Source organism: Hippoglossus hippoglossus, chromosome 18, assembly GCF_009819705.1.
Source record: "Hippoglossus hippoglossus isolate fHipHip1 chromosome 18, fHipHip1.pri, whole genome shotgun sequence".
Classification (NCBI taxonomy): domain Eukaryota; kingdom Metazoa; phylum Chordata; class Actinopteri; order Pleuronectiformes; family Pleuronectidae; genus Hippoglossus; species Hippoglossus hippoglossus.
This window is the reverse complement of record NC_047168.1, coordinates 7,183,210-7,210,958: the sequence shown is the minus strand read 5'-3', so window position 1 is coordinate 7,210,958 and position 27,749 is coordinate 7,183,210. Positions and strand designations below refer to the sequence as shown.

Below are 27,749 nucleotides of genomic sequence, written 5' to 3'. Positions count from 1 at the left end.
ACTGCTTTTAATCTCGCGGCTGCTAGTAAAGCCCTGCACAGATGGTGCCTTCAGCGTAATACTCCGTTAGTGAATTTTGAAAGTGCTTTCTCTGCAATATGGAGGTCAGGCTGGCGGCAGAGGGGGATGATTTACTTTACAGTCACTTTTTGCCCAGAAGGGTTGCATAATAGCAGCTACTTCAGGGGCTCCGTCACAGCTTCTCCTGATATATAGAGCTCCTCCAGGAGACTGGGAATGGCGAGACAAGATGTGAGTGCATGCGCATGTGTGTGTATGTGCAGAGTTATCTCTCGCGCTGACTCAGAATTTCTTTGGTCTATAGAGAAATAATTCCTTTGTTGCCCTCACTCCCTCCCTCCTCTTTGCTTTTCTTTCTTGGCATTCAGGTACCCCTGCAGGCAGGAGAACCCACCACACCCACGCAGTCATGGCCTATATACAGAGGTATTAGAGATGGGTGTGGGCAAGGGGGAAAAGGAAGCAATGGCAGAAAAAGGGGACTCTTAGGTGCTTTGTTGTCTTGGCAAGAGGTAGGAGGGGGTGGCTGGCTGTGCCATCCCATTGCCTCACCACCTGTCCCCTGAAAAACCACAGTCATTCTGCCAGAAATGAAAATTCAACCATGGATCTCATGGACACTTGATACCAGAAAGATGCTTGTTATAATATTCAATGTTATCTTATTATATTTGAATATGAAACCTTGAATACTAGTTTTAGCTTAATTTATTTCGAACACGCATTCAATTTCTTACCCCTCCCCTGTCCTTTTTACACAGCATGGAGGAATGCCATTTCACATATGTGATGAGGCTATTCTTGTATGGTTGCAAGGGTTTGTCCCCGTCCACTGATCGCTCCGATAGTGGCTGTGTGGTATTCACTTTCAAGTGGAGCAAGTAACCTTCTCAGCTCGGAGGAGTACGAGGGGGAGATGGGGGTTAATTAATGATGAAGAATGTTATCTACAGTTCAGGCAGTGTTTTATTTGGGTCAGCCTCCTGTCCGGTATGCTCGTCCACCAAGTGTGGGTGCAAATATAGACCGGCCTCATCCCCTCTGTATGCGTGTAGTAATTGCATTCTAGAAATGCCAACATCTCAGCTGCCAACGAGCCCTCCTTGGGAGGTGCGATCACGCCTGTTGAGGCATATTATCTCAGAGCCAAGCTGTGAATGAGTACAGAAAACACTGAAGTCAGTTGGATTTTCTGGAACATTTTTCTTTTGACTCGCAAACCATATTGTAACATATTCAATAATATCCATATCTATTTGCATCGTGTCAGGAGGTCTTGTGATTATTGTCTGACTTGAATCCTAATTAGGGATTTGAGTGGTTGTCGTGCGACCTCGGTCCGGGCTTGACCTCCTGTATGTGTAGAACAAATAGGGTTCCCTAATCAGCCAGCCATATTCATAATATTCAAGGTATTATATATGAATGCATTCAATGTTCTTGAACTTAGTATTATAAAGGCATTATATGTCCGGATACTGAAAACAAATTATGTTCTGCAAGATGAATTTCCTTTCCAGTTTGCACTCTAGAGGGTTTTCATGTGTGGATTATTTATGAGGGCCTGGAAAAGTCGGCTTTGTGTGTTTAACTTCTGGTTTTGTGACAGTGACTCCATCCCAAGCTAAACTGCACCCAGCGGCTCTGTATCACGTCCAGCCACTCGACTGCATGTCACTACACACTCACAGAACACGGCACCAACAAGAACGCTTTGTAAAGTGGCTGCCCGGGCGCTGGCGGAGCTCTCCAGGGTTAGTGGGAACATAGTTTCTCGATAGACCTGTGTCGTCAGTCCTTCCCTGTGAAAGCGCCGCTTGACAGCTTGAAGGAAAGTGATTCGAGAACCCCAACAAAGGTGGTACTGTGCACGTGCGAGGGCCAGGTTTTTTGTCCAGATTGGAATCCAAACACACCCACCACTTCCTCCTCAGCTGCCTGCCTAACTAGTTGCATTTGACGACAGCACATAGAACGAAGCCGACAGCCTGCTGACCTGCAGCACGTACATATGTTCTCTCCTCGCATGCATGTTGTGTTGCTTTGCTTCGCTTTGCACAAGACTGAACGAGTGAAATCACAGATTCACTGTTCGGAACAGCCAGTCACACAGCTTTCTCTTTCATTGACTGTCAACGGCAAGATCCATAGATGTTGGTGGCCTGTACAATGTTGCAGTAGCAGCTCAGCAGTGCCTTGTAGTTGACAGTCTGCTATTTGTGGGCCCTAAAATGACAAGTGAAGATTCATGCTGTATTTGTCATGATAGTACTCTTTAAGGCTTGCAGGTACGTGTGGCTGTGAAACTGTTATGTGCCACAGGTTCCATTTGTGGGAATAGCTTGCATACAGCTGAGCATGCACCCATAGTACCCTGTCTTCCAGATCCTTTCAGCCTCCTCCATTGTTCCGTCTCTGTTATGCTCTAAAGCTGATTACAGCGCCTTCTCTAATGAAAGCTAATCCTGTGTCACGGCATTGTGGAGGAAGACGAGGGGGGAAGGCCTCAGCGCGGCAAAGCTAGCAGGGAACGTCTTCTTCAGGGCCTGTCAGAGTGGCTTTCAGAGGAAATGCCAGAGAGTGTTAACATCTCCGCAAAACCTGGAAATCTGCAAGGTGTTTTACATCGAGACTGAGGTTTTTTTGTGTCAGCCTGTTGGCTCTTAACACCTTACACACAGTCCTGCCCAAACCCATAATGGCCTGTAATAATTCACTTAACTAGGTTTGAGCCAGTCGCTCATCATAGCTTCCTATAGCAGCTGGAACTTACTTGTCTAAATTACTCCAGTGTTGTCACCTACTCCACTATGGCACCTCAGGTCCCTCTGACAGTATTTGTAGTCTAGGTTCGGGTGATTCATTGGGTAAATATCTATAGCCTTGGGCTAGGCATCCTTGTTGTCAGAAAAACCAGCCCTGAATGTCATACCACTCACTCTACGCTGTGGCTTCCCTCTCTGTTTTAGTTACATGAAGTAAAATGCAATAGTATCTATTTTTTGTCATTTGAATTAGTCAACATCCTCTTTTTTAATTGATGTGGTTTGACCTCTAGAACTGAAGAAAGAGTTTTGTTGGGATGTATGTGGCAACTTGTATAGAACATTTGGTTGTGTGTCATTTTAATGTCAAAGATTGAATATCAGATTTTACAACTCTAACTGTCTTTTTCCCAAAAATGTTATGCCGTTGCTAAATCGATATTTGCCAGAATCAGCACTGAACCTGATGTGGCAAATTGGATTGGTCTCTAGTTTTCCACCTCTTTGTTATTATCACAATTTATGATATGTGTAAATTTGAAATGCGCTGAGACCGAAAGAGGCAACGTGATAAAATATTCATCTGCTGTATTTCCACTTTTACCATAACAATATTTCGACCGTGTGAGACAGTTGGGTCCCATGGTCTGTAATTTGATGTAGACTATAAGTTCTGTGAGGATGGTAAATCTGCAGGGACATCCCATCAATGCATTTCGAGCCAGGGGATTTTTTTTTTTATGGATTGACAGGTGCTTTTTTTTCCCCCAGTAGGCTTTTTAATTTTATTTCATTCCGTCTCTCGATGCATTTTTATTTCATTGACTGATTTCTCTCTCTCTCTGCCTGACTCATGTACTCCTCCCCCACTCCAGCACCAAATCACTGTAGTCATTTGCCAGCCGTGATCCCGGTCTCTGGCGGCCTCTCACTGTGTCATTGATCGGCTGCTGCATTGATGGCTCGCCCCACATGCCCAATCACCACCAAAAAACCAGTGCAGGGACTTCCCCTTTAGAAAATGCCCCCCCCCCCACTATCCTACAACATCAGCCGCCTACTCCCATCACTCCAATCTTACATGCATACTTACATACATGCATGCATACATACATACATCCCGCCGCTCACCCATGACAGCCTCCCACGCTTCAGCCCTAACCTCGCTAATTAATCAGGGACTTAGTCAGAGTGCTGTCTGAGCAGCGGTGCATTTTGATCACCTGGCGCTGCCAACACTTTCTACATTTCTCATCTAAAATCTGTTGAGCCAACAGCAGGATTAACGTTTGCTTGTCACTCAGCCCCACATCGCTGTCGTCAAGGTCTCTGAAACACTGCTATGGGCTATTTTCTGTCAGAGCTTGATGGTCTTTGATGACTCTGACAGCCTTGGCAGGACGGATGCAGGTCTTGGGTGGAGCGTTGTCTTGTTTAGTATATGACCTGTCTGTCTTAATAATGAGGATCCCTAGATAACTGTCATTGATGGGAACCTCTGTGCAGACAGCCGTACATGTTATTGCAGCGAACAGTCATATTGTCATATGCTCCATCAGACTTTCCTATTGTTTGTGCTTCACCTCATTCTGCTATTATCTGCTTTATATTAGTTTTTAAGCGTGTAACAGTGGAATATGATGAGGCTTCTGTTCAGATTTCCAACCTTGGATCAAGTCAGTGCAGAGCGTAGCATGCTGCCGGCGACTAATTTTTAAGCCAATATTTTGATGGATGAAAGATTTAGGCTGAGACTCTCCAGCACTGTTTCCCTGGCAACCACTTTTACTCACTTTTATCTAATATCTCTCCCGTTTGTCGATGCGATGTAAAAGCTTGTATCTCTGCAGCAGCGGATGATGATGGTCAACAACTCTTTAAAGTACAGTAATAGTCCACTGGTAGCTTTAAATCAAGAGCCACAATTGATTATGAGATTGACCACAGTCCGTAGAGTGGCAAGTGGTGACGTGATGTACAGCAGGGGAAATAAAATGTGTTTTCAAAGATGGCGCTTTGTTCATGCAATCCAACAAAATATTTCTAGTGATTCATATTTAGACACTAAAGCAAACAGTGCCAGTAGAGCTGAAACAACATCCAGCGCTTCACAGTTATAGTTAAGTGTTGTGAAAATAAGGATTTTTATTATTATTATTATTATTAATCTAATGGAAATAAATTCAGTAGTTTGAGGGCATATATATTCTAAAACACTGGCTTGCTACTAATTTGATGGCATTTTAAAGCATGTGTTATTAATGACAGGGAGCAAATTAGGTGGTACAAGAGCACAAGTTATTAAAGGAAGCGATTGATAATTTGTGTGCATAAATGATTAAATGTGTTATCCGTAATACCTGCTGGGCTCTGGAGCATTACAACAATATCTGATGCAGGCCCCTAGGGTCTTTATTGACAGCTCTGCCCAGTCCCTCTTTATTTTATTTCTCTCTCTCTCTCTCTCTCTCTCTCTCTCTCTCTCTCTCTCTCTCTCTCTCTCTGTGGTCTGTCTGTCACTGAGAAGGTGAGTGCTGCTGGCTCCGCTCTCCTTCCTGCCTCAACCGCAGAAGTAACCACTCCATTCCCATACTGCACACAGATATAATCGGCCGACTCCAGACCACTGAGCTTCAAAGCTACGCTCTGCTAAGCGTTTCGTTCAGGGCCGGCTTCTATCCCTGCTAATGCATGGTAAAGAGGTTCACGCCAATTTCCAAGTGACCTTTTTAACCATCAGCCCGAAAGCCTGCAGGCCTTTTGAATCTCCGGTCTTTCCTCGGTGGCCAGATGGTGGCCCATTCTGTTCTATAGCTTGACTTCCACTTTAATACATCTTCACGTGGCATGACATCTGAAAAACCCAAAGCAGTTGCCCTCCTGTTGCCGTACATTGCCGTACATTGCAAACGCCAGATGTATGGATTCTGCTCAGTGACACAATCCAGCCTGTTAATACCTGCTTTGGTAGAATTATCTAACGACTTTTAAGTGTGCAATGAAACATCTGGTGTTTAAAAGAGCAGATTTTGGCAAGAAGCGAAAATTTGCACTCTCTAGAAATGGCTTTTCCTATTTCTTCTCCAGGCGTCCGTTTTTAAAGGATCAATTGGATCATTGTAAACTTCTTTTCCCCTTTTTCTTTTGAATCATACTAACAATGGAGTACGCTGCCTTCTAAGAGAGCAGGGGTGGTTCTTTTTGTGGGATTGGTTTAATATTTGTCTCAGTTTTATTGTTTCTTTACTTAAGAATTTCTAAATTTACCCCCTCTGATCTTAAATATTGTTTTAAGCATTTCTGTATGATAATACACGTCTTGTATTGTGTTCTATGGGCATCATGCTGCAGCTGGAATTTATCTTCTTAATTGTAGGTAAGGGATGCATCATTTCTATAGAGCTGACTGAGCTTTTGATTGATCGTGTTATAGAGGCTTTTCGGAGTCGGTCACATCTGACATACAGTCACGATGCTGGTGTATCCGGTGTGTGAGGTAGAACAGATTGCAAATAATTCCTCACCTTGTGAATATAATGTTTCATATCAGCCGCTGCAGTTCTTTGTTGTCAGCACAGATAGCCATAAGATCTCAATCTTTTGCATTATGCATGTCAGGTAATCAGCTTCTGAATGGACTCTGCGGTACTGTATTAATGAAGCAATAAAACTGCTGCCAGATGACATTTTGAAGTTGATGCGTACAGTACGGCTCAGTGTTTCCTACACCGCCTACACAAACTCATGCATTCAGTTCATCCTTGACTCCCAAACATATCTTGCTCTAATTCAATGTCGTTATGTAATTTAATTAACAAACCCCGGCTATCGGTGGAGAGTGAGCCACGCACTCTTTTGTGCCCTATTCAACACTTGACAGTCGTCCTCTGTGCATACACCACACGTATTAGCTGCTTGATCACTAAAAGGCTTCCAACTTGGAAAAAGTCTGATTGTGATTGATTTTTTTCTCTTCTTTCTGTCAATATGCTCATTCTTTCACATGTGCATTTTGTCCACCTACGTCATGCCACATGCTAGTGGGTGTATTTCTTTATTGCATTGCTGCATGCCGCTCCACTCTGGTTGAGCCGTCTAACCTGGCACTGGCTTTAACATACAGTACCATTTGATCAGATAGAGAGTTTCCACTTGATTCATTAAACACAGATCTAGCTTGGCATTTTGCCTCAGGATAAAAAGCTCAGCATCATTTGAAAAGGAGTGATGATGGATCAGGGTGCTGCTGTTTTGTGCGATGAAGCAAGCAAAGTTATAGATCAGTATCAGCGGCTGCACTGTCTTTACCTCCTAACGTATATGACCATGCAGTCAGATTACTTCTGGTATTCTATGCTTTGGATGAACAAGCCTTTGTTGCACTCACACGTTGTTCTGGAGTCTTAGTTCTGACTCGTCTCCCCGTCGGTCAAGCTGATATTTCCACTGGTCATGCTGAGTCTCAGAGGGGAGGAAATTTGCTGGTGTGGTAGCCTGCCTGCTGGAAGAGGGTGGAGGGTTTGAGGTGGGCCGTGACAACCAAGAGGCTTGCTCGCTGCGTCACGCTCCATCAATTTCTAGGGGATCAATTCGGCAGCTGATGGAAAGATGCTGTGCATTGCAGAACTTAGGTTTCTGGCCCTGGAGTCATAAGGATTTATCATGAGTTGTTGTTTTTCTTGCCAAGCAGTCTGCTGTATCTATGGTTTTAAAGGATTTCATTTGTTTTGTCATTGCCCACTCACTGGCCGCAATCCCAACCCAGCTCAGACAAATGCAGACTTAATGTTTTTGTAAACTGAGGCAGTTTTTATCAGACACCTGGTTCTTCCGGTCTGTCTGGGGTAAACAGAGTCGATATCTGCTATAGGTATTGCTGTTCAGCTGATGAAATTAAACTGGCACTATAGATCTCATAGTTGCACTAATTAGATGCCAATCAATTTGGTTGTGAGTAGAACTGTATTATTTCAATAAAAGCACTTCCTAAACAATTTCCGATTCTATGTAGCTACAAAATAAAGGCATACTTTGAAATAGTCCGACCACCATATTGGTTTATGTTTGCCCATATGAAAGCTTTTATTTTATAGAATAAACAATGAGAAGAGATGAGCATTTGTGTTATTTTACAAAAAGATATACATTTTCTTATTCAATGTTCTAAATGTTGTATTTGTGTTTTGTTTTTAATTACAGTTATATATAATAAAGTTTATGGTTAAACTATAAAATATCCTGTCAAAAACCTCAGTAACATGCCCTTGTCATAAGAACTATTTCTTAGGAATCTTTGACATTTTTTAAAAAGATATATAGCAGACGATATATTGTATTGGGAATTCTTTTCCCCCTAATATCTGTATCGACCTCCAAAAATCCATATTTTAGAGTTTGGAGGTTTGCTCTGTAGTATTTTCCTGAATTATCAGAGCATGGGATGATGACAGCTTTAGTGCACACAACTATAGGATGACTGACGAAGTCACGAAGGAAAGCCATATTCAGGATTTGTAGACATCAGAACTGCCAGATCAGGCCAGACTCCCGGTTGCACTCTGTGTTCTTCGCTAAATGAAGCCAGGGGCTGCTCTGCGAGCTCTGCAACAGTCTGTCTCACATTCTCCAATTAAGCTGATCTGTCCAGCACCATATGACTGCGCACCTCCTGCTGTCTCATTCCTCCGAGAGATCGCATTAGCTCTGAACTACACCAACCTGAACATTTCAAGCTGCCTGTTTTCCCACTGCCTCTCAGCAGTTTCAGATGCACTGCGCCCGGTGGTGCAGATCTCTTAAGAATCACACTACAATGTCTCCAATAATCTGGCGTAATTATTCCATTCACGACTGCAGCATGAACGAAGGTGGCTGCTACGGTTGCTGATCCAAAGCTTTGCGAGTTCAAGACTTAAGACTCAATGATAATCCACTGTAGAAGGAAATCGATATAAACCTCACCGACCAACACAGCATATCATACTTTATTAAACAAATGAATATGAATTAAAGCAGATTTATTGTGTCAAGTCTAAATATTAATTTCCAGAGAGAGGAAAGTCAGACTCCATTTTTATTCGTTCTCTCTGACACTCGCATTCTATCCTCATTTCTCTCTCATGCGAGATTCAAGGCTGCAGTGCAATTTCCTGCTTACATAACAGAAGGGAACAGAGAAATGGTAAAATTAATGAAGGCAAAAAGCGGCCGGCTAATGGAGAGTGTTTTTTGTGAGTCATGCTCGAGTTCCAGGCAGCTTGCCTCGGGTCAGTTTATTCTCCCACAGCTGTATAAGCCTGGTATGAAAGGATGGATAGATGCACAGGGTTATTTGCAACGATCAACAGTTTCTGTGTGGGAATGTTCAGATACTGCTGTTTGGGAGGAAAAGGGTTTCGGTTGTGCTGTATTTTTCTGTCCAACATCGACTGCCAGTAGCTCATATTCGAATGGCTAATTACTGCTGGTGACTGAGAAAGATGGTGCTCATTATTTAGTCCAATATATGACACCGCCATTTATTTTCTTGTTCCAATAATGAAACACGAAAAAGAGTTTGATAATTTTTCTTCTTTGACTTCGTTGTTAATCCACGTTGTCTTTTCCTGAGCTCGGAACTTTTCTCTCTTTTTTTTTTCGAGTGTACAATGTGCCATGTAATGTTTTGACAGAGGTGGGTGTTACTCTTGTTAATAAGGGGGCTGTTTGAAATTCCACAAGGGGAAAGTTCACTCTGTTTCCATTGTCATAGCTGTAGGAAATGGAAGGATGATGTGTTGAGAGGTTGCCAGCTTCCATGCAATTTGTTTCTATTAAGGAATAATTTTATTCTGTTGTGTTTTGAATTTTACAATTTGTCATGTTTTGTCACTTTAATGGGAGCAGATGTGGCTCAGTTGGATACGTAAAGGGATGGAGCCCTCTGTCTGTATAACTGTCCGTATTTGTGCACGTCTTCTGAAAGCTTAAAGACGAAACGGAGCCGTACCACTGGAAATTGTGGTGTGACAGTTTAGCTGATAGTTCAAGCGAGACGACCATAGGACACGAGGAAGAGATTTCAACAATGGCGGAACTTTTTGAGGAGAGTACTTACATTTTGGCAAGAAACTACAGCAGGACAAACATAAAAATGCACATTGTCACAGCCTCCTCCACCGTCACCACGTATAATGTCAGAAACATGTGTCTCATGTATGTATGTGGGAAGTGACGGTTACATTGTTTGAAAATGGATGTGCATATCCTGTCTGACTGTGAGCATAGTAAACAAAACTAAAATTCTATGAGCCACCAGCTTTCCACACAAACAGAATATATTTTTGCAAAGAAAGTAAATGTCCTTTTTAGGTTAAGCTGCGGTCGACTGTTTTTGGAGTTGACCTGTCATCGCAGTGGGGCTTAATTGGCTATCAATGTGGGCTAAGGAAAAATAAAGTAAGCACTTTACCCTCTGCCCTTATCTGACAGTTCTACACATGTACATGGAGTTCATTGTGACAGCCTGCTAAAATCAATACCCCTTTGTGCAGTTTTTGTGATTAATAGCAGTGCTCTTGTTCATCTGTGGAGAATTTGTGGTATAATCATGTTGCAAATTCTTGACCCAGCAATCCTGCTTGGAGAGCAGACCTGTCTCCTTGTTCGAGGGGAAAATACTCCTCAAACAGATTGATAATAGTTCACAAGTGTTCACGTAGTATGTGTTATAAATCTCAGGGGCCAGCATGGTGTCGTCGACAGAGCCCAAAGGCCCCGGCCTCGAGCTCGAGTTGCACAGCAGGTGTTCAGGGGGGACCAACCTGGGGCATTCTGAATCTGAGATGGGGATTTCTGAATACCCCAGATACCTGAGTGGAGACACCATGTTTATATTTTTTCAGTAGATTTCTTCAAGCACATTGAGCCTTTATTTGGCTTGTTTGCATGGTGTGTGATTTGAAAGGGTTTATGGTTGCAGGAAAGAGGAAAATGGAAGTAAAGGTTGCCATAATATCATAATGCCATACTGACAGCACCCTCCTTTAGTAATGCCACACACAACATTAAAACAGTGGTTAGAAAGCAAATAATTAACAGCTAGGTAGAAGAATCTGAGTTTCCGTATAGCTTGCCAGCCTTATGTTGACTTTCAGATATCACAAATAGGTTTCCACTTCACCTGTTGGCTTTAGGCAGCGTTAGAGTTTTATCTCAGTGGATGGGGCATTGCATTTTAGAGCAAAATGTGTAAGTTATTATCAGTGAGATAGCTGGCCTCTTGCACCATGATGATTAAACTCTGCAAGTCCAGTGAGTCTGCAGCTTCAACATAACACCTGTTACAAAGCTTAAACTGCTGCGAGTCGAGATCCCAAATACTGTCTGTCACCGAGTTTGACACAGATAAAGTGCAGGTCTAATTACAGCTGATGTCACCTTTGGGATGGATGGATGTCCACGCAAACTCGCGCACACACACACACACAGCCACCAACTCAACAGTTTTTGCTCCCGGCTTAGTGCATTAGTCACACCCGCATGCTATGTGCGACGTCTGCAAGTGGACATTAATTAAGAGCATGTCTTATTTTTAAAACTCTGTGAAGCTGCTGAATTGAAAAGTCTTTAATTATGTCCTTTTTTGTTCCTTTTCTGTCAGTAAGTAATACGCACATGGGGGGGGTGGTAGAAAGGAAATGGACTCTTTCTTTGGTGAAGGCCACTGAGAGTACCTGCAACAATGGTTTCATTTAAAAAACCTAAAGCTCCTTTTTACTCGTTTGATGTCGAGTGCTAAAAGGCAAGGTCCATTTTTTAGAGTTCTATTGTGAGGGTTTCTGTTATTTTGTGAAGATAATGGGATTCTTTTAAATCTGTTTAAAGGTTCAGTGTGCCGTGTGCATGGAGAACGTGCACTGTGTAATGCTTTTATTGTGATTAGATTGGAAAGTTTCCACAAGGTTTCATGCTCCTCAGCTGTTTCCATATTACTCAAACATTAATATAGGAAATTGACAGCAACAGAGATTTACTGTAGATTTAATAAGTGTTATTCCAATAATGCCTTTAAGATTCTCAGAAATATATAATTTTTTTTGCTCTGATATAATTGTGACTAACAAATATCTATGTGAAATATGTTGTGACTTACAAAAATGCATGTGTGACTGAACATTATGTCTCCATTGTTTTATTCACACACATAAAACAGAGCATGTTTAACTATAGAGATGGTTACACATTAAACCCGGCAAGATAATACACTTGTTACGTTATTTAGACTTTGTCCTCATGAAAAGCTCTTTATGTTAATAAAACAATAGATATCTGAGCTCTGCTTCATTTTATTTACTTTTTTTTGCTCTGAGTATTGTCAGGCAAACTAGAAACTGTGTGGTTCTGTTATAAATATTGAAAATTGAATGAGTCACAGATCATAGCAGCAATCTGGTAAATTGTCTCAGAGGGAGGGCTGGAAGCGTGGAAGTGAACACTAACTCCCTCTCCTGCTGGGAGTCGATCCCCTGGAAGGTACAAAGTACCTCGTAATCAAACAGCTTAAATGTGATGTGGGTGCGTGTCCTCATAATGCTTTTGTCAATGAAAAGTATAGTAAAGCATTGTAAATATGAAAGTATCAGCATTAATCATTCTTTTATTTAATTTTTTGCAGCTGTACCCTTCCCCCCCAGTCACCGACTGACAGCTAAAGAGGTGTTTGACAGCGATGGGAAGCCCAAAGTGGACGTGCTGAAAGCTCACCTAACCAAGGAGGGCCGTGTGGAGGAGGCGGTGGCCCTGAGGCTCATAGGAGAGGGCGGCGCAATCTTGCGCGCAGAGAAGAACCTGCTGGACATCGAGGCTCCTGTGACAGGTCAGGAGATGAAAATGGCAAATTGTGTCTTGGTCACACACAAACACATTAGTACTTTTACAAGAGATGTCACTGGAGTGTGGGAGTTTATTAAAACGTGCGCCTTCACGCACTTATATATCTGTTATGTGTTATTTTTATATTTTCTCATAATGAGCGTTAATTTGCACTCATTGATGGTGAGTGTTTGTTCTTTTTTTTGTTCTTTTGTTTTTTTACTTTGTAATAATAATGATAATTTGACACCTTACATGCAACATACAGGAGTAGGAGGCTCGCTGATACATATGCACAGATCCAGTCCATCTATTGTTGTCTTTCTTCCTGGTCAAGTGCCCTGTTCCTTCATTAGACTTTCTGATGAGGTCTCTTTGATGTTGTTGTAATCAGAGACCCACTCAAAGGATCTATGGCAACCCCTCATTTCGCAATACGAGATAATTCCCCAAATATAGTACAGAGCGGCCCATGCTCATATTTTGCAGGCTTCGCTCTTACTTACATTCATGAATGCATGGCCCTTTTTTCCCAAAACAAAAGCGTGGGTCTGCAGTGCTTACCGAGACCATTATGATAAGAGAATAGCTTGTCTAGAATTTGAAGAGAGTGAAGATTAACAAAAAAGATGCAAACAGCTTGGACAATCATGCAAGTACGTAACCTAGAGGGATGAAAAGAATAATCAGCACTTGTAGCCGTGCACTCCACAAATTAAATTCTATCTCAGGCTGAAACTCTGTAAAAAAAACAAAACAACAGATCCTCCAGTTTAAACTAAACACCACAAAATTTGTTAATGTCCACAGTGAGACAGTGGGCCATATGCACAAAAAGGAAACACTGTGATCTTTCAGAGCCTGTTGCTGTGCCTGCAATCAGAGCAAATAAAGAAATCTCTTAAAGTGACAGTGTTTTGCATAGGATTAACTTCAAAAGATTTAAATATGACACTACTGGTTGGATAAATCACTGGGCAATGAAGAGATCAGATTACTGACCAATGACGCATGTTGGAGTGTCACAGGACGTATAAAAATCCTTGCTCGATTTCCTGCCTTTTAACCTGATCTCAATCCTGTTTTTCACATGTAAACGTGCTCTCACGCTGACCTTTTAGTGGTGTTCAGATTTTTATTCACAGTCTGAGAAGCCCTGTGACAAACGAACACACCTCGAGTTACAAATTTCATAACAGTTTAAATGATTCAGCCAGTAAACGTCCTTCCAGTTACATAGAAACAGTGGACGGCTTCTGCGTGTGTGTGCGCAGCAATGAAGCACTTCTTTGCCTCCCACTCAACACCCCTGTCTCAACCCCACTCCCACTCACTAGTCCTTTTTCAACAAGGATTTCTCTGTTGCGCGTGCACGTGAACCTGCTTTGTCTCCCGAGCTCACACACTCTTCTCTATAAACATTTCTTTGTCTCTCTCAGTGCTGCTCTTCCATCTGTCTGCCATGTTTTTATCTTTCTGTGTCATGCTCGGGGGAACTGTTTCTCTCCCTCTCCTCCTCACCTCCAATTCCAGCACGACACATGGTCAGCAAATTAGTATGTAAATATTTATCATGGATGCAAAGCACCATGACATGTCAGCTATCTCTATTTCTCTCCACTGCTCACGCTCACTTCCTGGTTGAGCCAGATGGCAGGTGGGGTTTTCGAGGAGGGAGGGGGGGGGGTGTTACGAGCAGAGCTGGCTTAGGCCACCGAGTACAAGCTGCTCCCATGGCCTTCGCACAAGTCACCCACCAATCGAGCTCCTACAGCCACATCACCAGGCAACAGCAAGCGGCCGCACCGTTCATGCACTTGTTTGCCGTGCGACGTGGCCGGGCTCGTCCACGTTGGAGCTAAACACGCTAGAAACGTTTCATTTGAACCAAACATGATATTTCAAATGACTCGTTGAAGTAACTGCAAAGTAAAATCAGAAATAGTTCATGACCCAGCTGTTTGACTTTTCATAATATTAGGTATTCCAATGACATTGCGACGCATACCTTGTGAGGAAACGTTAAGATCTTGGGTGTGAAATTTATGTTGTGCATTTAAAAAAAAAAAGGTTGAATGAGGAACTTGATGATGATGGCACTTTAATGAAGTTAATGTGAAGTGAATTTGCTCTGTGCATCATTGCAAGGCCATTAAGATTCCCCAATGGGTTCTGATGCAACAGTCTTAAGATCTCCACATGAATGGATAAAACTAGGTCAGACTGATGGTAGCTTATGGCAGATATATGTCATGTTTTGTCTTGGCTGGTCAGATTGCTTCTCCTTTACCCTATTTGCAAAACGTAGTCCAAGTGATGAAAGATCTGAATACTCATGTAAAATGTATTAATTGTGACACAATGATACAAATAACATAATATGGCATGATACGTTTTAAGACCAAAATGTAAGCCATCATCATATTGTACAGCCCTATAGCAAATTATTAATGATATATCGAAGATGTTTTTAGGTCACTTAGAAACCGTGTCATCATTACATAGGTGAGAACTGACTAGAATCCTATTAAGTAACGTCTTATTTAATGATGTCATTCTCTAACTTTGAGAACAGTGATGTACAGACTAGTCTGAGCTTCATTACTAGTTCACTAAAATTCAAAAACCTTGCACGGGTTTGTTGTTGACCATGTTTTACTCACCAAATGTGTTTTGGCTTCTACTCTAATGATGAAGACAAGCTTTGCAATATTTTTTTGATTTTCACGACTGGCCAATTTATCAACAGTTTATTTTTTAACTCTCAAATATCAATTTGTTTCAGGCTCCAAAATCCAATTTCTAAAGTGTTCAGTCCAACTCTCAATCAGTTACATTACAATGTTTTGTTCCATCTCAGCTTCTTCAACATCATACAAATTGATGTTCATAACAGACTGTGAGGTCCACCTCCACAGGATGTTAGCTCACAGAGAGTGCCATCATAAAACCTGGGGTATTGTTATCAGCCAGTCTCAATCAAAACAAGATCTGGCACGGTCTGCCTCGCCGTGGATTTCTCTCGCTCAATGAGCCCGGCCTTTGGGTTGGCCTGTGTAGGTTCTGAAGCCAGGTTGTGTAATGCCCGCCACCCACTCAGTAGCTGCTGCCCGCTGATATGCTGCTACTCAGGGAGATCACTTTAGCGCACAAGCAGGAGATGGCCAGAACGAATTGTTTCTCACTCCAGATAATGTACTCCCACCTGCTCTTCTTATGTGGGCTCTGGTTCTCACCTCGTTTTCTGTGTGTTGTGTGACAAGAGGGAGGGAGGCAAAGCATGTCTGTAGGTGTACAGCAGCAGATCGTGTGTTTGCTGTGATAAAGCAGATCCCAAAGCTGGAGGAGGGAGCCACTGTAACATCTCTGTTTGATTACCATCGAACCGGCGTTGATCACGCTCGCACAGACATGGTGACTTCAATTCACAGTGATCATTACATCGGGTCTTTTCGGCCAGTGATTGAACTCTCGCCATCGCTGTGCCACCCGGTGGTTTTCTTCACCGGCAAGTGACAGCTTTCCAAAAGGTCAGCTGGAGGTGCAGTCCTCCCACACACGGTGTGTTTGATGCGTGCTTCAGGTGAAATTGCAGCCTCTTACTCCCTCACTGAACTCCCTCCTGCCGCGCTGACTTCTGAAAACATGAAAATATTGTTAATTCCCCTGTGAAGATTGAGTTTTAAATAAAGCTCACTGTTGTGGTGTAAATGTAGCCCTTTCAGTTCAATGAGAAACTGTATAAGCTACTTTTTCACAATCATTTTTCTCTTGGTGGTCGTCCCTTCAGCCAGAGTCGTGCTAAAGTGCAAAGTTTAATGTGATGGATTTTAGAACAATTGCTTTACAGGGGAGATGGTTGCATCCATCTGTGTGTTTCTACACAATTGATGCATTTCATTGTTGCCACTGGTGATGTTCGTCGAAGGCCTTTATCAGGTCAGCAGCAGCTTAGATTTGTTTGGTTTTTGTTTGTTATTTTCCTCCCTCAGTGAAACGTGCTGCCATTGGGATGTTTCCATAGCAATAACCAGCCTCAGCATCACAGACCCTAGTGGGTGAAGCAAAATGAAGCAGTGGGATTACATAGTTGTGTTGTCCTTTTTGAAATTATTTTTTATTCCCCACCCAAGTTAACCAAGGTGTATCAATAAAATGTATTAAATAAAATGCATCACGAACAATGTTGCTCTCACTTCACCTGTTTACTCAGCAAATGGCCATATCAAATTAAACAAAAGGAAACTGGAAGCTTTTTCTATCATCCATCCATTACCTATACTGCTTATCCTTTGAGGGTCGCGGTGGGGCTGGAGCCAATACCTGCTGACATTGGGGGAGAGGCGGGATAAACCCTGGACAGGTCACTAGAGTATCGCAGGTCTGACAAATAGAGAAAAACAACCTTTCACACTCAAATTTACATCTACCAAGATTCTTAAGTCTCCAATTAACGTATGAGGGGCCTTTCTGGTGAAAATACATTGAATGAAGATGAACCCTTTCCTCCATCACTTTAATACACAGTGTGTAACAGAAACACACAAACAAGGGATGTGCTGATCTTCTGACAACAGACTTAAGTCTCATTGATTTTCATTGAAGAACGTGATGTTTACATGGTCAGGGTGAATCGAATGCTCACTTCAACCTATTAGATAGAAATTTAAGCTTCACACACACTATTTATTTGAGCACGGACAGTTAATGCACGGTGGCTAAATAAGAACATTAGAAATGAAGTTTTATTTATTCAAACACTCTTTGAGCCATTTTTGTTCCATTAAATCAGTTTTCCAAGAAGCGTACAACCAGTTTAAAATAGACCAGCGTTTCATGTTTTCAGACTTGGCTTGATTGCAGGAGGGAGTAAGGACATCTTTAGAAATCGGACACAAATAACGAGGCTCCTTGATGTCGTTTCCTACTGTGGATTTAAACAGTTACACAGTGTGGGTTTAATAAAAGACAAACGGTAAAGCGCAGGTTTACGATACAGTCAAGGAGAGCTGGTTCTCGGAGCTGTCTCACGAGGCTCGTAACTGGAGATAATTGCTCTCTGACGCTGTCCTCCAGCTCCCGCTAATTGGCTATCCCTCTGAAAGACTTTTTCACCAGCTCTTATTGTAATTCTTGCTGCTAGATGCAGTTCATAAAGCCACAAATGCCACTGCGAGAAAAAAAAAAAAAAGAAAGTCTGTCCTTTTCAAATAAGATCGCAATCCATTCACCAGGTTGTTAATCAGTTAATTTGCTGATTGCTTGAAGAATAGATGAAAGGCTTCGACAAGAGATATGGAGGCCATGTTCAACGTTGGTGTCACCGCAGTAATGTTCACTGGGAATATTGCTGATTGTTATCCTTGTGTTATTTATCACAGCTCTTAGGTGAAGAAGGTGACTCACCGACTGAAAGAGGTGATATCTCACTCTCATTGAATTACATGTCTGTGGCTGTTAACCGCTGTTTTGATCACGATGGCTGTAGAGATAAAATCTGGACTCTTACATGTCCTGGTATTTGTTGAAACCAAAGCCCTTGGTGATAGTGGATCAGTGCATCAGAGGTCACAGTTAAAACCATTTGACTTTAATGACATAGTATGTAACAATTCTTTATTAAAATGTCCAAAAAACGACTGGTGGTGAAGACGACAACTCCAGTGATCCCACGGTACTTTGCGATGTCATCAAACTAAGTCTTCGGTTATTGTTTTGATTAAGAGACCCCGAGTGGGCGAAGGTACATATGGAAAGTTTAACATATTGTAGACTCCATGCCTTTAAGATGAGCCCTGTTCCACACATTGATCCTCTGTAAAATTCCATCCGTCCATTTCACATTTCAGTACATTCAAGCCTATTACTTTCTCACTGTGAGAATACAGTGATGTCCACAAACTGAAACAAATAAACTAAACTAATCAAGGTTTATTCAGCACAATGTGAAATGGCCTGATTAAAGTAAAAAAATAAAAAAGCTACAACAGCTGCAGTGCAGAAAATGAATAAAGCAATTAAAAGTTGTTTTCAAGCTAGGTTTCAACCGAGGCCAGTACAAAGTTGAATATATTCAGTGTCAGTTGTGGTCACCTCTTTCAGGGAAATTACGCTACAGTATGGCTGAATGCAGGGAAATTAGATCCTTGGGTTTCTCACCAAATTCTGCTCCTGTTTCCCAAGTTTTCCACCTGCGGGAACCTTGGATTTTCATTTTCACATGTGTCCTTGTGTGTGTGTGTACCTCTGGACTGAACTCTAGAAGTCAACCGTTTTCGTTTTTTCAATGGTCGATGTAGACATTTAGAGAGCAGGGTGGCTGATGGCTGATATGTTGTTTATTTGTTTGCATCTGATAAAATACAGCAATTTATTTGATTGGTTGAAATAGCGGCTGTCTGTACGACTCCGCTGACAGTTATCAGTAATTAATCAGGAGAAAACCTGATTATTTTGTATAATCTGAAATCGTGTCCTTATCTGCTGCCACATCAACTAATGAATATGCAATCAAAACATAGAAAAATTGGATGAAATATTATTATTCTAATATTACACGTTGTTTTTTTTGTTCAGCGGTTAAAATCTAATTTTTTCTCGTTTCCTTTTGGATGAAGTCGACCAAAATGCTTTGAAAAAACACTATCGAGGTGATTTATCTTTCATAAATAATAAGTTCAGGTGTAACCGACCCATCGAGCAGAACAAATTGACCAGAGGGCTTTTAAATCAGATGACCTCACATGCACCCTGTCACTCAATGATGGCTAAGCAGCAAATCTCCTGTGGCCTCTGCTCCTCTTGTCTCCCCGGGGTGTTATAAAGTACGGGTCACGTAGGGTGACAGGAAACCAATCCAGGTGGATTGATTCGCGGTTGCTGATTCCTGACACAGATGTGTTCGCCCCGGAAAAACTCCCCCGACACAATTTAACAGCTGCCTGCTGGGCTGCTCGTCGCTGTATAGAACTGATATGACAGATTGACTAAGTCGAGCGATGCAGTGGATTTAACTGTGCCGAACGTAATGAGATTCCTGAGAATGAACTGTCAGTTCTCTTAGGATGAGGTGGACATGTTTTTCTAAATTATCTGTTTGTAATTGCTGTGACAGGCCAGATTTATAATGGCATTAACTTAACGGGACCTGTTTAGAAATGGATACTACTGAGAGCTTTTCCAGCCAATGAACTTTTAGTGTGTTTGGCAAGGATAGGTGTGTTCAAATTAAGTCTTACTAGCCAGTTAAAATGCCTCAATGTTATAAACAGGCTGAAAAAGGATGTGGTGAAGAAGAGAGACATGAAAAGGGGAAGTAAAGCCAGTTTTTTGATTTATTGCCACACACAACTGTATAAAGAAAATTATCGTGCGCTGAAGAATTCTTGTTTGTGCTTGTAGGAGAATAGCAATAGCACTTTGACAAGTTTGATAGATCTTGTTTGTATCAAAGAACATTTAATTTTAGCTTGCATGATAAATTAAAATAAGATAAGGTCAACTTGAAAAATATGCATGTAACATATTTTTCAAAATAAAAGGCATACATATTGAATAATATAACTGGTATATGTTATACACATACAAATTCAAGTAAAAACATGTAGTTCTTGTCATTTGTCATTATATCCGCATTGTTTGAATGGAATGGATTTAGATTAAACCCTTGTTTTAGTGCCTTTTCTGTGTGAATGCTCTCCCCTTGTCCATTCTTTGCATAATTTCCTGGAGTAAGCGTGGGCTGTGGAGCTGACAAGCAGCAGTGGCCCATCACAATGCCTTTTTCAGTCACAAATGTGCAGTTTGTACAAATAAATGTCACTTTATTTAATGAAATAAACTAATTAAAGCTAATTGAGGATTATATAGTGAACTGCCAGATAAACTGTTGCCTCTATAATTACAAATGGCCACTAACAAAGGTTATCCCAGGGTACGGGATACAACAACATCCTCTGTGGTCCATTATTCCAGGTTTACTGGAATATCAGACTCCTTGCATATGATGGAAAATAACATGATAGATGCAAAAAGCTTCTCACCGTGTGTTCTGAGGCTTTCATGTGTTGATTCTGAGTCTTAAAAATAGCTGATGTACTTCTGCTCCTCTCTCTCTGCCTCATTCCAGTGTGCGGAGACATCCATGGGCAGTTCTTTGACCTGATGAAGCTGTTTGAAGTAGGAGGATCACCAGCCTCCACGCGCTACCTTTTCCTGGGGGACTATGTTGACAGAGGATATTTCAGTATTGAAGTGAGTCTTGTGTGTTTTTTTGTTTTTTTTGTCCCCACGAGGACCTAATCAAGTGTGACACACGCCATGTGCCCGACTGAAGCCGCGTTTATTAATAGTTTTCTTTGAGCGTAGATCAAATCGAGCTGCAGATAGTGGAGTGGTAATAGGCTTTTCTAATAACTTCAAATGTAGCCCGGATAGCAAATGTCACAGTGTAGCTTAGGGTTATGTAGAGAGAGATTTGTGAAGCACAATGCATGGATTTTATCTGCGACGGCATTTTGGAATTTACTTAAACTGTATATATTCCCTGTCATCACCTGAAGCGTTATACTTTTATTAATAAAACATATTTTAATAGAGTGTGCTTTAACTGTCCTACGACAGTTCCTCTGAAGGTTTGTCATCCCTTCCAGCGAGGAGCTTGAAACATGCCACAAAATTTGCCACATGAATGTTTTATTATAAGCAGAATTACTTGTATTATGCCAGACTTTGAAATTGACAAAGTCTGACTTGCTGCTTCATCCTTCTAGTGTTATATAAAGACGACAGGCTAACTCTTCCTCTGCTTTTTTATTTCTTCTTCTCTTTTCCAGTGTGTGCTGTACTTGTGGGCCTTAAAGATCCTGTACCCCAAAACACTGTTTTTGCTGCGTGGGAATCATGAATGTAGACATTTAACAGAGTATTTCACATTTAAGCAGGAATGTAAGTAAAGCTTTTTGCACTTCTTCTTCTGTTTTCTCTTTTACCTTTTGATCTAAATTGAGCCGAAGTCTGTGAGACTCTGTGCAGAGTGGAGGGAGAATTGAGTTATTCTTTGTAAAAGCTGTTTATTATGCGTCCAGCTCAGCCACTGACCTCAAACACTCACTTAAAAGTGCCCTCTGGCCTGGTACACGTTCAGTCAGATTTTTTTCCCTCCTTGATATTTACACATGTCGGAACTATTTCTGTTGGACTCAGACAGGGCAGAGGGGAAAAAGACACAAAAGCGCTGTGAAATTGTGCTGTTTTAAAAATATGTTTGGGAAGTTTTTTGGCACTTTGCAAAGCCTTTTTTCCGTCTCAGACTCGCACACTGCACCCAATGTATGAGAGCCGCGTTGTTTGACTTGGCATGCTCTCCTCCCCCTGCCCTGTTTCCCCCCATGACAGGTAGAATTAAGTATTCAGAGAGGGTGTATGACGCATGTATGGACGCCTTCGACTGCCTTCCCCTGGCTGCACTTATGAACCAGCAGTTCCTATGTGTACACGGAGGACTGTCTCCAGAAATCACAAATCTTGACGACATCAGGAAAGTATGTTCAATTCAAGACCATTTTCTCTATGTGTGTGTGTGTGTGTGTGTGTGTGTGTGTGTGTGTGTGTGTGTGTGTGTGTGTGTGTGTGTGTGTGTGTGTGTGTGTGTGTGTGTGTGTGTGTGCGTGTGTGTGTGTGTGTGTGTAACAGCAGGTGGCCGTTAATGGCTTTAGAAATACAGATCATTTGTTGAAATTTGGAGCCTTCTATCCGCTTCATGTATTTTCTGCATTTACTCAAAGTTAATGAGGTGGAGGAAGAAAAAAATATATTCACTTTAGCGTGATGTGCTTTGAAAATGACAAGCTTGCTTGCAGCGTGTGTGAAGTGATTCTCCCAGATCTGTCTCAAATGCTACTCAGGACTTGGACAATTGCGAGCACCGGTCTGATCCTCACGCTGATTAAAAAATGTTGAAGACTCGGATCCTGCTTCAAACTAATTCAATAATTCCAAATGGATTTTGTGGCAGCAATCAGAGGCCATGCATAATAGAATTTCCACTATTGAAGTGTCCATCATGGTACCCATCGAGTAATCCAGAAGCTTTTGTTCGAGAACGAGGCATCCTTGGCTGAAAGCAAAGTCATTTTATGTTCCTTGCTCCCAAAGAATGGCTGCCATCCTGTTTTTGTGTTTAAAAAAAAATAAATCCTGCCAGGTGCTGGAAGATGAGTGCTGTGTGTGACTTGCCATCCATCCTGAATATCCTAAATATCCCACTCATTTCTTCCTTAAACAGAATTTAACATCACTTCATTGAGTGCGTTAGTTGGAGTCATGAGTTATTTAGGATCTCAGCAGCAGGAGCAGCAGCAGCCAGCGTGGCTTCTCGCAGAAGAAGCGACACACAGTATTTTCTCTGCAGTCGTACGCGCACATCATGTGTAATTTCTTTCCCAGTCACACAGGCTAACTAGAGTGCTGGCATTTTCCTCCACAGCTAGACAGATTCAAAGAGCCCCCAGCGTACGGACCGATGTGCGATCTGCTGTGGTCCGACCCCCTGGAGGACTTTGGGAACGAGAAGACCCAAGAGCATTTCACACACAACACAGTGCGAGGGTGTTCCTACTTCTACAGGTGAGTGTGTCGTCACTTACAATTTACATGTATGTTGTGTTTCTATGTTTTACTTTGGAAAATTGTATAAAGGATCAGAGAGATAACAATTGCTGTTCACAAGACCGTTTTATATCTGGCAAAGAGAATGAAGAACATCATCTAAGAAGCGATATTTCAAAATCTTGTATTGTCATCTAGTTTCAGGAAAAATAAATCGTCCACTGATTGGTTTTGGCTGTACTATCTGTGGAAACCTTATTACTAAAGTGATTTTCAATATGACGAACATGTTTAAAGAAAGACTATTTAAACACAAAGACAGATAATCATCAACAAATGTCGTAAAACAAAAAAGGGGGAAAAGCAGCTAACCATCATCTTGTCAAAGAGGTGATAAATTAAAAAATCCTCCTGCCAAATTTCCATGTCTCATCTCTCCGTCTCCTGCGATGCCTGCACTGTGAGGAGGAGGCCGACAGCTCTCAGAATGTGGCGTGCATTAGAGTCGTCCCGAAGACTCCTCGTCAGACCGCTGCCAGTATTTATGTAACCCACATTAGCTTCAATGGAGCTGAGTAACTGAACAAACAGAGGAAATGCTCGGAGCAGGCAGTTCACACTGTCACAAAATGGAATGAACTGGCACATTACCACAAGGCACAGTCCTGTCTCTGAGTGCGCTCGGTGCTCCCTGCGCTCATTTTGGCCTGAGCGATGCTCGGGGCGGGCCAGCAGAAGTAGTCTGTAACGTCCTGAGGCTCCCGATGTGCCGTCTCTTTTTTTGTTGTTCTTTTTTTAACAGCAGGTGTTTCATTACTACTGACTTAATGGTATTTTAATGTCTCCGCTCAGAAATAAACTCCCAGCTCTGACGCTGGTGTGGATTCGTAAGGGGAATATCTTCCCTGATCGTTTTTGCATCTTTTGTTAGTTTATGTGAATTACTACACAACTGGTTCTGTGTTGAAAGAATGTTTTCCCACTACTGACAAACAGAAATGTTCGGTATGTGGCCTTTTATTTTTTTTAATTTTTTTTTTACCTCAAACGACTGATTTGACTGCCACATGTTTGTGTCGTACCAGCATCCTTGTTAACCTTCGGCCACTTGGTCAAAATTCCTCTGGAGTCTTGTTTTCATCAGTCAGATGGTCACTAATTGGCATCACACTGGCACACAGGATTTACGAGACAGTTTCAGCCAGAGCGAGGGAGAGAGAGAGAGAGAGAGAGACGTTCCTCAGCACTGCTCCCCCTGAAAAACCATCAGCTTCTTCGTGGCTTCTGCCTTTCAGTAACCAATGTTTTCCCCCTTTGCACCATATGCACGCTCGTAACACTTTTACAAACACAACTCAGGCATGAAATTGCATGTGTTCTAATGTTTTTTTATAGCCTTCGCTGAGCAACGTAGGTAAAATCAGTAGGAAGTAACTTGTATTTTGTTTTAATATCAGTGTTAATCCGGGTTTCTGACATTACATTTATTGTAACACACATTTATTTGTCCACACATGATGAAGTCATTTCCCTCACAGCCCCCCTTGTTGTCCAAGGAGCTCATTAACATCTGTGTCCTGTTGTGGGACAGATGGGAGACGCTCTAAACTCAAAAATGCAAATGACAAAAAATAAATAAATAAACCCAACTAGGCCAAAATGTATTTTGTCGCCCGTACGGCTCCATATGGCTCGCATCTACATCTGCTGCAGGAAATCAAGTGAGAAGTAAAACATTCATTCCTAAATTCTTCTCCCTTCCAAAATTAAAGAAAAAAAAGAATCGTTGCATTTTTAATTCCCTCGTGTAAACATGTCCCTCCTCGTCACATCCCTCCCAGCAGACGTTTGTTGTGGTTGTCAGAAACGCATGTGTTCTCATGTCTACATACGGTGCCGTTGTTAATGAACCTTTCTTATCTCTTAACTCGATTTCAGTTTCAGTGTCTCGTGATGGATTTTCACACAATTCTCAATTTAAAACTGATTTACCTCTGCACCTTTCACGCTTTGTATGTGATTAGCGTGCAAACAGAAACAAGCCTGTCAAATTTAAGTTAATTTATTGATACAACCCTTCATTAGAGGCCTGCCCCAAAGGACTTCACAATAAGAGATGGACTAAAGCTTCAGTCTTAGTGCAGTTATTATGTCTTTAAACAACAAACAAGTGGCTTTGGAAAAACTCATCCTGTGGTCATTTTTCTTTAAAGGCTGAAAGACAAAATGTATGGTTTTGTGGGTGTTGTTCATTGTTGTGCTCTGATTTTTGCAGGGGCGTTCTGCTAGGATTAGAGCACAGTATAAAATCATCCTCCTATTTCGTCATTGAACCACTTTCAGTATTTTAGGGCTGGTTTACGCAGTTTGATTGTTTGTCTTTAACCTTGAGTAGAAGGACGAGAAAAACAGATGAGTTTGATTTATTTATCTACTTTTATTTATCTACTGTCTGTATCACAAGAGGTTGTAACGAAACTGAAAATGACGCCGGAGTTTCGTCCACGTTATTGTCAAAGGTGTCACTCATCTATTGTGAGCATTTTACAACAAGGCATCTCACGATTCATAAATCCTGATGACCACTGGGGTTTTAACAATGTTTGTCTCCAACGAAATATGGTTTACTACTGTTTTCATTTCAGATTAAAACATCTACTTTCAGTTTGCCAGTGAATTATATTTAGTTTTTAACAAAAGGAATTTTTGAGTGAAAACTGGTGCTGGAGTCTGAAAGGTTGTAGGGTGGAAAACCTTATACTGTGGTTTGATTGTTGGCTGTATGGTTTTTAGTTTCCCTGCTCACACACTGAATAGATCAACATGAGTATACACACACACACAAGGAATCACTCTTTTCCTCAAAGAAGCGGTCTGCTATGAATCATGTGTCATACTAAGCATTTTTTCTCAGGTTCATTCTAAAATATAATGCCCCATTTGAGACTGATCACTCTTCTTACAATACAAAACCTTAATCAAAAGCTAAGAATATTATGGGTTAGTACTTAATTAGTCATCGTACCTTTTTGTTCTGGTTTAAATTTTAAGTGAAATTTAAAGATAATATAAAAGCCCATTTACAGCGAACCCCCAGAGGCAAAAACCTCTTCATGACACACTGTTGGTTCTGAAACACATTTAAATTTAAATCAGTGTTGTATATTCACTGTATCCCCGAGCACAATCAATAACACTCATGACTTATTTATTTATTTCTATTGATCCCTTTTCTGTGATTTTTTTTTTTTTTTTTTTTTTGGTGATGTATGAGTAAACCAAGTGTTTGTCTCTTTATTCAACAGTTACCCTGCAGTCTGTGACTTTCTACAACACAATAACTTATTATCTATCATCCGGGCCCATGAAGCGCAGGATGCTGGGTGAGTGTTGCAGCATTTCATCTTCTCCCATCGCACTGTCACACAGCAGAGCGATTCAGACCGGGGTATTAAACGAAAAGCTTCCTGGGTGCGCACGCCTGTCTGGAGAGCAGATTGGGTGCAGTCTGAACTTTCAGAGAAGTCATGTTAATCCAAGAGATGAAAATGAATCCAGCAGGAGGGGGGGGGGGGGGGTGAGTTGGGCAAATTTGATATGACAAGTATGACTCATGCAGGTCTTGCCAAGAACTGTTGGGGGGGTTTCTTTTTTTACTTCATGAGAAATTTGGGCGCAACAATAGTGATAGTAACGGAGCACCTTGGGGCACTAGAGAGCCTCTTTTGAAATGTTTGGTTTCGAAAACAGGCAGGTGGGTGGATGTGTCAAGCTGATCTCCCTCTAAGCGAGGTTAAGGCGGTGGGAGGCCCAGCACACAGTTGTTTACCATCGCACTCCCACTGTGTGGTCACATGGGACACCTCGCCATGTCTCAGAAGAGGTGGCTGCCCCAAGCCGCTGTAGGCCACAAATGTAATATATTAAATGTTTATTTTTTTTACATCTGCAAGATTTACTGCAAAAAATAAATCGTTTTGACATTGTTTACCTAAAGTTTACTCCACCACCAAGCACAACACAGACTGCGAGACCAGAGAGAAGTTGTGTTTGAATGCCGAGTTTGTTTAGTATGACGGCTATTTCAGAGCATGTTTTATTTGCAACACAGGGATTTACTCTCCTGGGGATACGCCAGTTTTACCCCACCCCCTTGCTGATGCATCAGCTGACGAGATACAGTGAAAACAAGAGGCTGTAAACACTAATCGTATCCCGAGGGGGTGAACACCAAAGACTAATCCATGAATTAAATGTTTTAATGTTTTACTAATGCTTACTTCTCTTCTCGTTTGGGCATTTCACCAGATATCGTATGTACAGAAAGAGTCAGACCACTGGCTTCCCGTCTCTTATCACCATCTTCTCAGCACCCAACTATCTAGATGTCTACAACAACAAAGGTAAGGAGAAGGAATATACCATTGTCAACCTCTGTGGCTTGTCACATGAGTTCCACCATGTCATATTCTAACCACATTGACAGACCGATGTTTCCGAGCT

The 27,749-nt window shown here is 41.7% G+C and overlaps 1 protein-coding gene across 7 annotated transcripts in view; it reads left to right on the top strand.

The window, feature by feature from the left end:
* The window catches only part of LOC117752252 (serine/threonine-protein phosphatase 2B catalytic subunit alpha isoform), a 62,306-nt gene that overhangs the window by 12,966 nt on the left and 21,591 nt on the right, over window positions 1-27,749 (top strand). For all 7 annotated transcript variants that reach the window (XM_034569524.1, XM_034569519.1, XM_034569521.1 and 4 more), the window contains exons 2-8: window positions 12,442-12,642; window positions 20,767-20,891; window positions 21,473-21,584; window positions 22,035-22,180; window positions 23,125-23,264; window positions 26,552-26,629; window positions 27,555-27,649. In XM_034569524.1, coding sequence (XP_034425415.1) covers window positions 12,442-12,642; window positions 20,767-20,891; window positions 21,473-21,584; window positions 22,035-22,180; window positions 23,125-23,264; window positions 26,552-26,629; window positions 27,555-27,649 — 897 coding nt within the window. The remainder of the gene's footprint in view (window positions 1-12,441; window positions 12,643-20,766; window positions 20,892-21,472; window positions 21,585-22,034; window positions 22,181-23,124; window positions 23,265-26,551; window positions 26,630-27,554; window positions 27,650-27,749) is intronic.